At 39.4% G+C, this 13,014-nt stretch overlaps 1 protein-coding gene across 1 annotated transcript in view; it reads left to right on the top strand.

The window, feature by feature from the left end:
- Positions 1-13,014, top strand: part of park (parkin) — a 100,809-nt gene that overhangs the window by 62,180 nt on the left and 25,615 nt on the right. The window contains exons 5-6 of the mRNA XM_067146482.2: positions 509-707; positions 3,214-3,351. Of these exons, the coding sequence (XP_067002583.2) occupies positions 509-707; positions 3,214-3,351 (337 nt within the window). The remainder of the gene's footprint in view (positions 1-508; positions 708-3,213; positions 3,352-13,014) is intronic.

The following is a 13,014-nucleotide window of genomic DNA, read 5'->3' as shown; positions in this document are numbered from 1 at the left end:
CACATTGGCCATGGTCACGACACACTGCGTGCTCTTGCGGCGAGCTAGTGCAACTTACTGTTTTTTTACCGGGCGAGTTGGCTGTGCGGTTAGGAGCACACAGGTGTGAACTTGCATCCGGAAGATAGTGGGCTCAAATCGCAACCCTGAAGATGGTATTCCGTGGTTTCCCATTTTCACATCAGCCAAATGCTGGGGCTGTACCTTAATTACGGCCACGGCCGCTTCCTTCCCATTCCTAGGCCTTTCCTATCCCATCGTCCTGATAAGACCTATCTATGTCGGTGTGACGTAAAGCAAAATAGCAAAAAACTTGCTTTTTGATTCGCCCTCATATTTTGCTTATCATACACAACAAACTACTGACATATATGTAATTATCATCATTACAAGTCTTTCCTTCAAAATATTGCTTTCAAACAATAAGCTATATAAATTTTAATTTTGTTGTGATTAAATATTTTACTTCAAAAATTGATTTATACTATGTTTGTTTGTTATGTTTCAGTGACCCTGTACTAGTATTTCCTTGTGATGCTACTCACGTCACTTGTTTGGACTGTTTCCGAGCATATTGTAGATCAAGACTGAGGGATAGACAGTTTTGGACACATCCAGAACATGGTTACACATTGCCCTGCCCTGCTGGATGTCGAGACTCTCTCATCACTGAAGTGCATCACTTCAGACTTCTCTCAAATCAGGAGGTTTGACTGCAAATTTATTTTCTCTTATTATGCAATGAAAATACACAACTTGTATTTACTTAGGACTGTCTCAGTGTATCATTATATTAACCATGGGTTAATTTGAATATAGGCAACTTAATTTTGCTTGCGTGATAGACACTAAATGCTTGAATCACTGTAGTTGTATCGTCATCAGCGGCCACTACTCCCACTACTCGTTTCTGAGAATAGTTTTTCTCCTGCAATTCTTCTTAAAGCCTGTTGACTTTGTGGATATGTTGCTGATGACTGATCAAGCCAATCTTCACATGAAACATTCAGCCACACAGTTGTATAGATCATCAACATCATTGATCAGAGAGTTCAGATTTATCATCAGAGCCTCTGCTTCGATTTAAAAATGTTCTAAAGATGGCCTATTGAATTACCCCAAAAATTATGTAAAAAAAATACTTGTATTAACTACTTAGCAGTTATGGATTACTAGTTTTTACCTGCCATATAAATAAAGGGACATCAAGAGGATCTCATAATAGACAGGTTAACATTGGAAGAGGGAACAACAGAAAAGGAGACGAGGACGAACATGAAAATGCAAAATGACAAGGACAGTGTACATCTTCATATACTGCCATCTTTAGGTAAATAGATAAGACAGATAGATAAGAAGAATATGTTGTTGACAACGTACCATTAAACACACATTTATGTTTAGGCAAGTTTTATTTTTAAAATTTTTTTTTTTGCAACTAGCAAAAAAATATTTAAATATTTAAGTGAAACACTAAACATGTAACATAGATAAAATTGTTAGATTAATACTAAAAATTTATGGATTGTTAACCACTCAAATACACAGCATAGACTGTTACAAAAAGCAGTCTTCAAACAGGAACAGAAAATGATAATTGACTAGTCAAAGACTAAAAAGCAGTATTGTCCTGTGACCAAATTTTATGTAGTAACGTCTATAATCGTGACTGAATGATCTCTGTTGTGGCTTGTGACTTGTTGATATATCGATGGCGAGAAGCAGAAAAGGACAATTTTCGAAAATTTCCTAACTTGGATGTTGTAGTGTCGCCCCCCCCCCCCCCCCCAGACCCACCATATAAATATTAGCTGCTAGTATTATTTATTTAGCATTGTGAGATGATTATTTATTTATTTATTTATTTATTTATTTATTTATTTATTTATTTATTTATTTATTTATTTATTTATTTATTTAGCATATGATGCAATACAACATATAAAGAAAATAATACAGATCCATAAGTACATCAACAGAAATGATATCTCTCATACAACTGAAATATTAAATTTGTACATGTAAACTCTTGATTTAGTCCACCGCTTCAGGAGTAGCTGAGTTTAGGTCCTCCAGACTTCCAGGGAAGGTACGGAGGGGACAATCCAACACTGTGTTCCATTGTTTGTGGAATGGTAGCACAGTTGCAGTATGGGCTATCTGTCCAACCCCACTTATGAAGAACAGAAGCGGTTCTTTCCAAGTGCATCTAATATGGTTGAGTCTAGTCCAGACACACTTAGGCAGATCGAAGGCACTAAGTTTTACCCTTGCGTTCGCAACTTTCGGAATGCCTGGTGGTATTCAGCCATTTGGCTACGGGATTGAAGTGATTGTTTATCAATTCCAAGGCAGTTTTACATGCCGGTTTGTGGGACTTCAGTCTTGATGTTCCTAGTTGACTCACGTCTTCATGTATTGGGAGTGCTATATTCTTAAGCATTCTTGACCATAGATGAACAAGATTTTTTTGTCTTCTGATCAGAGGAGGCAGGATGTTACTCGGTGCTGGAAGCCACTTGATTGGAGTAGGAAGCAAAGTACCTGTTGTGATTCGCATGTGGCAGAGCTGAACATCCACAAGGTGAGTGTGGCAGCTGTTTAAGCCATGCTGCGGAACAGTACTCTGCTGAAGATTAGGTAAGCGCTAGAACAGATGTTCTCAGTGTGTTGGCGTCAGCACCCCATGATGTTCCGGCTAGGCGTTGAAGGAGGTTATTACGGCTCTTCAGTTTTGCAGCAGATTTATGTAGATGTGCTCTGTATGTTAGAGATATTAATAATGTACAACAGGTGATTGTTTGGTTCGCCCTGTCAATATATTATTAGTATTTGAATAATTTATACGTACATGTTTCGGGAGCCTTAACTCCCTTCGTCAGCGTACTTACATCAAAATCTACCTTATCCAAGTCTCAAGATACAACATCTCATCATATTAACATTAAGCATTTTCCTGTTTTAACCTCAACGCTAGTCACTATATGTACACTTTGCTGTTTTTTGTATAATAATGCCTGTTGTATCCAATACATTCCAATATGTTCCATGTCTTACATATTTTTTTTTGCTGAACTTTAATAAGGCATTAAGAAAATTATATGCATCAGTCAATTTTTTTTGAGAGTATAATAATTCCTCATTTCATATCATTAAGAAAATGATCCTGAATAAATTAAATGATGTGTTAAAAGATTTTTGTTTATATTGCAGTATGCACAGTACCAAAGGTTTGCTACTGAGGAGTTTGTTCTTCAGGCAGGAGGGGTTCTGTGTCCACAGCCTGGCTGCGGTATGGGAATCCTTGCAGATCCTGATTGTAGACGTATCACATGCATCAGTGGATGTGGGGTAAATCCTTTTATTTGTTGTTACTTCTGATATTAGAATCACCTTAAGTCCTATACCTTTTTATGCTGGGTGAGAGTCCCACTAAACACCTTGGTATCGAGTGAGTTGGATGAACGATTTGGTGTCATGTAGCTGTGAACTTGCATTCAGATTTGAACACAACCATTGGCATCCCTTTCTGTGGTTTCCCATTTTCATATCAGGCAAATGCTTAAGTTGTACCTGAATTAAGGCCACAGCCACTACCTTCCCAATTCTAGCCCTTTCCCACCATTGCATCACCAGACACCTTCCATGTGTTAGTGCAGTGTTAAATTACTAACAAAAACAATTTAAATAAGAAACTGTTTTTTTTGTGTATACGCCGTATTTACTCTTATATTGGCCACCATCGCATATCAGCTGCACCCCTAATGTTTTGGCTCAATATTCACATAAATTTTCGCGCTGATTAAGAGATGCACATCCAATATGTGGGCTTGTCGCAAGAATGTGCATCTGCAGTAACAAACGGAAAGGACCACTTCTGCGCAGTCTGAACTCAACCATGTGGAGCTTACAAGTAATGAACTTCACTCCGGGTCTGTATGGACTTTAAATATCTAAGATAAAATTCTAAAAGAATTTAATTGTTTTAAGTCCACCTGTTCAATACACGTTTGTCATTTGATAAATAGTCTGTCTAAAAGCTACATAGGACATGTTTCGACCTAGCCTAGTGGTCGTCATCAGCTAAAATAACATAAAGAAGAAAGGCATACAAAAAACAGTGATACATAAACAACTGAGATAAAATACAATCAACAAATGCAATGGAAATCTATGTTTAACCCGATGAGTGCTACGCCCACCTATAGACGGGCTGACGCAGCCGGTCCACCACTGCTACGCCCGTCTATAGACGGTGCGCAAGATTATAAATTTTTTTTAGCTTCCAGGTTCACTTTCGAGTGCGAATTTGATCTGTGACATGTTCTGCCATCTGTTGGACATTATGTATAACTAATTCATCAGAGATTATAGCTTCGGGAAGTAACTTACAGAGCTTTTTGTAGACGTCTGTGGAGTTCAGCTGTGATGTAAACAAACATGGTGGAACAACAGTCTAGTTTCTATTGCAGCGATGTTATTTTGGATCACAGAATCTTTCAGTTATTAACCACAGCGGAAAGTGATGATGGAGATGATCATTTTAATGAATTGTTAAGTGATTTTGAAAGTGAGAGTGTATGTGAGAGAGAAACAGAGCCTCCTTCTAAACGAAAGAAGAAAAACATGGTGAGTACAAAAGCTATTTTACCACTTTTTTCATGGTGGACGGATTACATTTCTTCACCAGAGTTTCAAGTAATTGTAACAGGCTCTGAGGGCCAAGTAGTGTTTGATGACAACCCAAAAATCATTGATTTTTTCAAAATTTTTGTGCCAGTGGAGTTGGTGCAGATAGTTGAACAAATCGGCATCACCAAAAACCAGTAGAAAACATTTAACTATCACCACATTCCAGGTTTGGAAAGTATTTTAAAATATCAACTTATATACTTGTAAGAAGTTACATGTGTTGGTTGCTTACAGATTTCTGGAAATAATATTATTTTGGGCTCTTTTCTTTGTATAAAGATGATGCACGCATGGGCATAAATTTTGTTTTCTCTCAAAATAATATTGAACATAAGTGTAGATTTTCCATTTGCATTAGATTTATAAACAACCAACATTTATAAACATTTTAAGCTAATCACCCCATTGATAAGTTAAAAATTGAGGCTTCTACAAAAATGTTTACATACGAATGAAAAAACTCAGCACTGAGGTACCAAACAGTCAACTGGTAACTCAGCACTTAAAGGTTAAAATGTACATGGCTTCTACAATCAAGAGATGTAATGGAAATCTGTGTTAAAAATGTATATAGCTTCAAACTTGGATGAATTTAGTTGTAAGTGTGGGTCCAACCATATTTAATACGATTGGTTGGCGGGAGGAAATACTTAAAAATTGTGAAGACTGTTAAATGTTGTTCTATTTTTCATGCTTCTGGAAACGGAGTGAAGTTTTGAAAAATCCGTTACATTATTTCTTGGAGAATACAAGTATAGCCAGGATCTAAAAATGAAAAAAATAAGCCGAGTATGACAACGAAAACTGAAGTAGAAGTAAAAGATAATATGAAGAGTCACAAAATATTACTCACTTCCTCCAGCCCTGTGGTTGTATAGATCAGGTTGGGTCGGTGTTGACCTCCACACTGACTGGCGACCGTTCTGATGTTGTGTTGGGTGGGGGAAACAGCGGGTGAGTGGAGGGAGAGTGAGTGGTAGGACAGAAGGACGGACCAGTAATGCGTGTTGTGACAGACTTAATTGAGCTTTGCTTAGGATCTTTCTCGATTATTGTGTCAACCAGGATATTCGTTTTTTCTTGGATTTCGTTAAGATTATAGATGCGATTGTATTTTTGATCGAGGTTTATATAAACATTTTCTAAAATGTTAAATGTTAAAGTTAAATATGAACAACCTTGCTTGAAAAACGTTGGAATCTGGTAGTTTCAGTGTGTTGACTGGGGAGATCAAAATTCTGGCCTCGGAAAAGGATTAGTACTAAATCCACATAAGAACATTTAAAAGCATTAATTTGTAGAATTTTCTTTCAAATTGAGCTGTTCTGGTAGAAGAAATCTGAAGCCTTATGAGACCGCCTGTTGTATGGCAAAGACCAACGCTGCATGACCACCATATTCGTGGCTTAAATCTTAAGAATATTCCTTTTTGAAAAAGACAAGGTCTAAATTAAACTCCCTATAGCTGGTTTAGACTGAGCCTCGCTCTGACATGCTTCTGAAACTACCAGATTCCAACAATGCTTGCAACGTTTTTCAAGTAAGGTCGTTCATATTTAACTTTGCAGAAAGATTGTTTGCAAGAAGTGTTAAACTACCTCATTAAATATGTGTATATTTGTTCTTCAATGTTTTCTCAATAGTTCAAAGGGAACTTTCATTTTGAATACAGACAGTAACAATGGACATTAATTCCGTATGAGACGTTATGGCAGGCTTGTCATATTTCAAGTTATATTTCATTTTTTAAATTGATGACAAAAGTTTTAGCAAGAAGTGAGGTCAATTTGTGTAAATAATGTATTTATATTTACTGTATATCTATTGCGTTTCTCAAAAATGTCCCTAAGAAGGCATGTGTTCTTCCAATTTTTTTTTTTTTTTTCATTTTTATCAATTTCTGAATTTTGAGTTTTGTGATCTACCACATGATTTTATGGCTGATGAAGTCTCAAATAGAGAAGAAACATGTCCCTAAATATATATTTATATATATAAATATATTTAATATGTTTTTTAATTGTTTCTTAGTTTTAACTGTATCAATACGGATCTATATGATGAAGTTCGTAACATTTCCCACTTGTACTGGCTTGTGTAGCAAGTGCGCAAGTGCGCTTTCCAGCTGAGCTCAAGGTTACGAATAACGGACATTACTGGAGTTTTGGTGGTATTTTATCTCTTTCCAATTGAATATAAATCATTCGAGAACTTTTGAGAATCGATACTTCGAAACCATATTCTCGAGTTCAATGTAACCTCTTAAAGTCGATGTAGGCCTAATTTACGTAGTACGTTTCCATAAACTTACTGTGAACTGTATACCGGTGACCAAATTACAATGGAAGATAAAAAGAAAATGAAAAGAAGGGATTTCATCATCATTATGGGCGCTTTGTATCTAATGTGCTTTATTTTATTAAATTACAGATTACAGGCCTCTACGACAACTTGGAGGCACCAGAGGGTGTGCAGCGGATCTACAAGATCGCTGCTCAGCGTGAAAGACAATCCAGGGATATTGTCTCTACGAAATATATCCATGATGATCGGGGAACATTACTGACTAATGATAATGCCATTAACAGCAGCTGAAAGAAGTATTTCAAAGGGTTACTAATTGAAGAGTTTCCATGAGACAGACCAGTTCTGCAGTGTCCAGTTGAGGGGCCTGTGCCTGAAGTCACCCATTCTAATATTGCAGTAGCTGTATCAAAGATGAAGAATAGCAAAGAGGTTGGCCCTGATGATATTCCGGCTGAACTATGGAAAGTCCTAGGTGCCGAAGGAAATGAGTGGTTGACGAAATTGTTCACCAAAATCCTCGCTGGATTTTCAATGCCAGAACAGTTCCGTCAAAGCTTCCTTGTGCCCATCTACAAGCAAAAGGGTGATGTCCATGAATGTGAGAATTACTGAGGCATCAAGCTCACTTCACACACACACACAAAATCTGGGAATGCGGTTTAGGAGACTGCAAGGGTTTGATTAACATCCCCTTGAACCAATGTGGTTTCACACCAAGTATGTCAAAAAGTAACGCAATTCAGACTGCGGATCTTGATTTAGAAGCACCATGAGCTATGTAAAGACCTCCATATGGTATTCATTGATCTGGAGAAAGCCTTCAATCGTGTTCCTAGAGATACTGTCTGGGCAGCACTACAACATCGAAAAGTTCCTGAGGTGCATGTGAAGATGATCCAAGACATGTACATACGTCCATCTACTATGGTGAAAACCACTGCAGGTGTTTCATATAGTTTCCGTGTTGATGTTGGTGTACATCAGGGGCCGGCACTGAGCCTGGTACTGTTCAACATTGTCATCAACTGCCTGATGGAGCAGCCGTGGATCATTCTTTATGTAGACGATATTGTTTTGGTTGGTGAGTCATGTCAGGAGGTTGAGGCAGCTTTGGAACGATGGCGAGTAATACTAGAGGCAAATGGATTAAGAATAAGTCACCAGAAGACAGAGTACATGTTTTTCAACTTTGCGCAGCCAGGGCAAGTGGGTCCACACAAGACTGTCTTCCTGGCTGGAGAACCACTGATGATGACTGACAAGTTCAAATATCTTGAATCGGTCATCACAACTGATGGTAATATTGATGCAGACATCAAGCACCGCATCAGTGTTGGTTGGATGAAATGGCAATCGCTTACTGGTGTTTTGCGTGATAAGCGGATGCCAATCAAATTAAGGAGCAAAGTGTAAAAAATTACTGTCCGGCCCACCCTCATATACGGCTCCGAATGTTGCGCAAGGCAGAAAAAGCATGACCAGTGAATGCATGTCACAGAGATGCGGGTGATGTGATGGTCGGCGGGAGTCACTCTGCATGACAAAGTGCACAATGAACATGTGCGAGGATCCTTTAAAGTTGTGCCCATCAGGGACGAGATAGAGGAAAAACAGCTTCGCTGGTATGGTCACGTCAGAAGAAGAAATGAACACCATTTGGTATGGAAAGCTCTTGCCATCGAAGTGCGGAAGAGAGGAAGAGGCCGTCGTAAGGCAATATGGAAACAAACCGCTGAGGTGCCATTAGATCTGGTACAAGAACGTCGGACATACTCTCTCCGAATCAGACCCTGAGTGAGCTTGGGAGTGCCCATTTTATGGGTGCATATACGGCTAGGAAAGAAGAAGAAGAAGACAGAATTTAAAAACTAGCTACTTATGGTCGATTGTTGTTTGGCTTGATGTTGTTAGATTTTTCATTGAGTTTGGCTGATCAAATTTGCTGACATTGAAAGAAGTTTCCCCAGTAAAACTGAATGTAAAGTATCAAGAATTTTAACTCGTGTAATGAATGTTTGAAGCTGGCCCCGTGGTTTAGCTTGCCTGCCTCTCACCTGGTGGCCTTGCATTCTATTCCCGGGCAGGTCAGGTATTTTTACGTGGATATGAGGGCTGGTTCCCGGTCCATTTAGCCTACATGATTACCTTTAGGGAGGACCGATCTTATGGTGAGATGGCGACTCTGGTCTAGAGAGCCAGGAATAATGGCCGAGAGGATTCGTCGCACTGACCATGTGTCACCTCATAATTTGCAGGCCTTCGGGCTTAGCAGCGGTCTCTAGGTAGGCGAAGACCCACTAGAGCTGTAGTTTGGTTTAAGAGTGTTTGTAAAATTATAATTATAGCCTACATATTTCATATTTGTGATGTTTAGCCAAATTGTTGATGGTTTTAATTCGTTACCCAGATTTTCCGTTTTCCCGTGTTGTACTTTTTTCCGTGGCCTCTCCAAAAACTGAGAATCAAGGTTCCGCTGTACTCGGTTTATGCGGCGTAATAACCTGTCATTGCGGCGGAAGATGTCTTTGTGTCAAAACATGCATAACAACTGCTCCGTCAATGTTACAGAGTTTCATAGGCATGCAATCAGGTTAAGGCAGCAGAACTCGTATCTCCTCTTGCAGATCGGCAATGCTGACCAAACCCTGTGTATTTCTAGATGCCAAGGAACACTTCTGTTTCTGAGAAGGGAGCAACAAGTGTTCTAATTAAAACTACTGGCAACGAAAAGTTACGTTGTACGATGATGTTAGCAATTACTGCTGATGGCCATAAACTACCTACCTGCCTGTCCCCTCGGGCTTCACATTCAGATTGAAGTCCCGTCCATGGGAGCGCTCCCTTTATAGCAGATCAGGGTGCACGTGCAGAGAGTTCAGCACTTCCCTGGACGGGACATCAGCCGCATTATCAGCCGAGGAGACAGGCAACCACGAGAGGAGCACGCTCCTCTCTGTTGCTGTTTTTATTAATAAGTACACATACAGAGCCAAAAGATATACATGAGAATGTAATACCGGCCGAGGCCGGTACGTAATGTCCACAATGCTACAGAACTATCAGTAAATATTCTTACACAATTATAAGCTGGTGGTAAATCGGTGATGGCCCAGACCGCGGCCATGACGGCGGTGGTCTCTGCGGCATGGATCGGCGGGGGAGTGGCGTAGGCCTGAGCCCATCCTTGATTCACTTGAGGGGCCACTGCTGCTATAAAGCGGGGAGTGGCGTCGGAGAACACATTGATGGCAGGTTGGGTTGATATTAGTTGTCGTGGGGTGGCGATGAACTACAATTTAAATGCAAAACATTACCAAAGAACATCAAATTCCCGACGTATCCACAAAATGAAAGTGAAACTAGCCACTCTGCTTAAAATGCTCATAAGCAGTGTCTTTTTAGTGGCATGCTACTGTACAATTATAATGTATTTTTTTCTCTCAAGTTTTATAAATATAAACAATCTACCCCTCTGCAAGTGGCGTGCAGTTTTAGTAAATTATGAACGGAATATAAGCCAATAAATAAATAGCCTCCATGTTCAATTTCAATCTTTTCTTGTGTTTTGTTCATTTGTAAATAAGTTAAAATCTTTCAAGTGTATCCGGTAAAATATTTCGTGAGACAAGTTCAAGAACACAGGGAGCATTACTCATACAGTATACATTACCGTGTTACTGGTTAATTTAGTGTTTTATTGAGAATGCTGTATCAGTAACATTTGGCAATCGTAAATGTGTGATGCACTGCCGTCTCAGCTCAGGAATGCAATCAATCATCATCATCATCATCATCATCATCATCATCATCATCATCATTTTACAGTTCCAGTTTCCTGGGTACTGTTGGCGAGCCTCTTCCATTCTGTCTTATTGATGTCCTCCAGTGTCATTTCCCGATCTGCAATGTCCATCTTTACGATGTCCATCCAGTGGCTTCTTGGTCTTCCCACCATCTGTTTACCTGCCACGTGTCTCTCCAAGTTGACATATGCTGTCCTTGTTGGCTCCATCCTCATTACATGCTCAAACCACCTCAGTCTGAACGTCCTGACCCATTCTAACAATGATGTAACAATCCCAGCTTCCTTCCTAACCACATCATTCCTTAACTTGTCCAGTTTGGTTTTTTGAATTGTGGACCTAAGGAACTTCATCTGGATGCCTGCAACCTTGATGATTCTTTTTTAGTGAGGGTGCAGGTTTCAATACCATAGGTTAAGATTGGTAAGAAGTACTGATTGAACATCACCAGCTTTGATTTTGTTGCTACTTTGGGATCCCAGAGGAGTGTTTGTACTTGCTGGTAAAAGTGAGAGCTCTTCTGCAATCTATTCGCCACCTCCTTCGTGGCTAAGCTATTTCAAGATATTATACTGCTGAGGTATGTAAAGCTTTCCTAGCATGATGTTCGCTGGTCGTCCCTCTTTGTTTATTGCTATCACTACTGTTTTGAGTTTGTTTATCTTGAGACTGAACTCCTGGAACTTAACCTTCCATTCATTGAGTCTCGACTGTACTTGTTCCTCAGTTTCTTCCCAGATCATCAGTAAAGGCCATTGCATTTAGTTCACCAGAGGTTTTCTTGATGCTCTTCATTATGTCATCCATGATGGTGATAAACAATAATGAGGATAGTGCACTGCCTTTCTGGACTCCACTTTCCGTCTGGAACCAGGATGAATGTCCGTCACCCAATTGCACACAGCTGGTACAGTTCTCATACAGCATCTGAACTTACCTCACCAGTCCCTCTGGCACATTCCTTTTTCTCAGGCAATCCCATATCTTCTCTCTTGCAATGCTTTCATATGCCTTCTCAATGTCAAGGAAAACCATAAACAGATCTTTGCCTTTTTCTCAATATTTTTCCATTAACACACGGATACAGAAGATTAGGTCTGTTATGGACCTGTTAGGCCTGAAGCCATACTGTTCCTCTAAGATGACAACTTTTATTATAATTTGGATCCACCTTATTCAATACATAAAAACTGTTGTTTGGATGAAATTACAACATATATTTCAATCAGAACTAGTTTCGACAGTTTTTATGTATTGAATAAGGTGGATCCAAATTATAAATAAAGTTGTAATCTTGGTTCAATACGGACAAACAATGAAATTTATTAATTTAACCTCTAAGATGACTCGCAATCTGTTGTCTAAGATTTTCTCAAGAATTTTGAGCCCACGAGAAAGGAGTGTTATTCCCCGGTAGTTGGAGCATTTTTGGCAATTTCCTTTCTTAAACAGGGGGATAATGACACCCTTGCTCCAATCAGTAGGTATCTTGCCATCTTTCCAAACTGCATTGAGCACTCTGTATAGCCACTGTAAACCCTGGACTCCTGCTCCTTTAATCATGTCCGTGTTGACTTCATCGATTCTTGGGGATTTCCCTTGTGGCATCTTCTTAAGGGCTGCTTCTGTTTCTGCCCATGTAATGGGAGGTTCCTCTGTACAGGTTTCAACAGCTAGTTCTTTTGTTCTCTGATCTGCTTCTGTCCTGTTCAATAGGTGATCAAAATGATTGCGATCAAGCTGGCAGAAAACTAAATGTAAGCCCATAAAATTGATCAACAATAACATTACATTGGCTGTTGTTTGTTGTGATGTGCGTTATCTCTTCTATTCCTGCTCAACTCCGATAAATGGGACTACTGCTGCATCCCAAGTAGAAAAGCCTCGATACTGGTGGGAAGTAGATGGGGAGTTAGATAACTTTCTTTTTTAGCATGCCTTTCCTCAGGTTCATACATGTTCTTATGACTACTGGTACATGACATACTGGTTCATTATAGTATTCCAGTTATTTGATCTCTGCTCTGAAGTGCTGATAGTAATGAGGAGTAGAGTGAAAAATAAGGGAAATATCAGAGGGAGTCATGTTAAACTTTGAAGTCCAAGAGCTTGTAACTTGCTCTATAGACTGTCAAGTCCCCCTTGTGGGTGGGGAATGCAGATGAAGAATACACCCACTGTATTCCCTGCCTATCGTAAGAGATGACTAAAA

Source organism: Anabrus simplex, chromosome 4, assembly GCF_040414725.1.
Source record: "Anabrus simplex isolate iqAnaSimp1 chromosome 4, ASM4041472v1, whole genome shotgun sequence".
Lineage (NCBI taxonomy): Eukaryota > Metazoa > Arthropoda > Insecta > Orthoptera > Tettigoniidae > Anabrus > Anabrus simplex.
The sequence above is the reverse complement of the archived record's forward strand: the minus strand, read 5'-3'. Positions and strand labels throughout refer to the sequence as shown.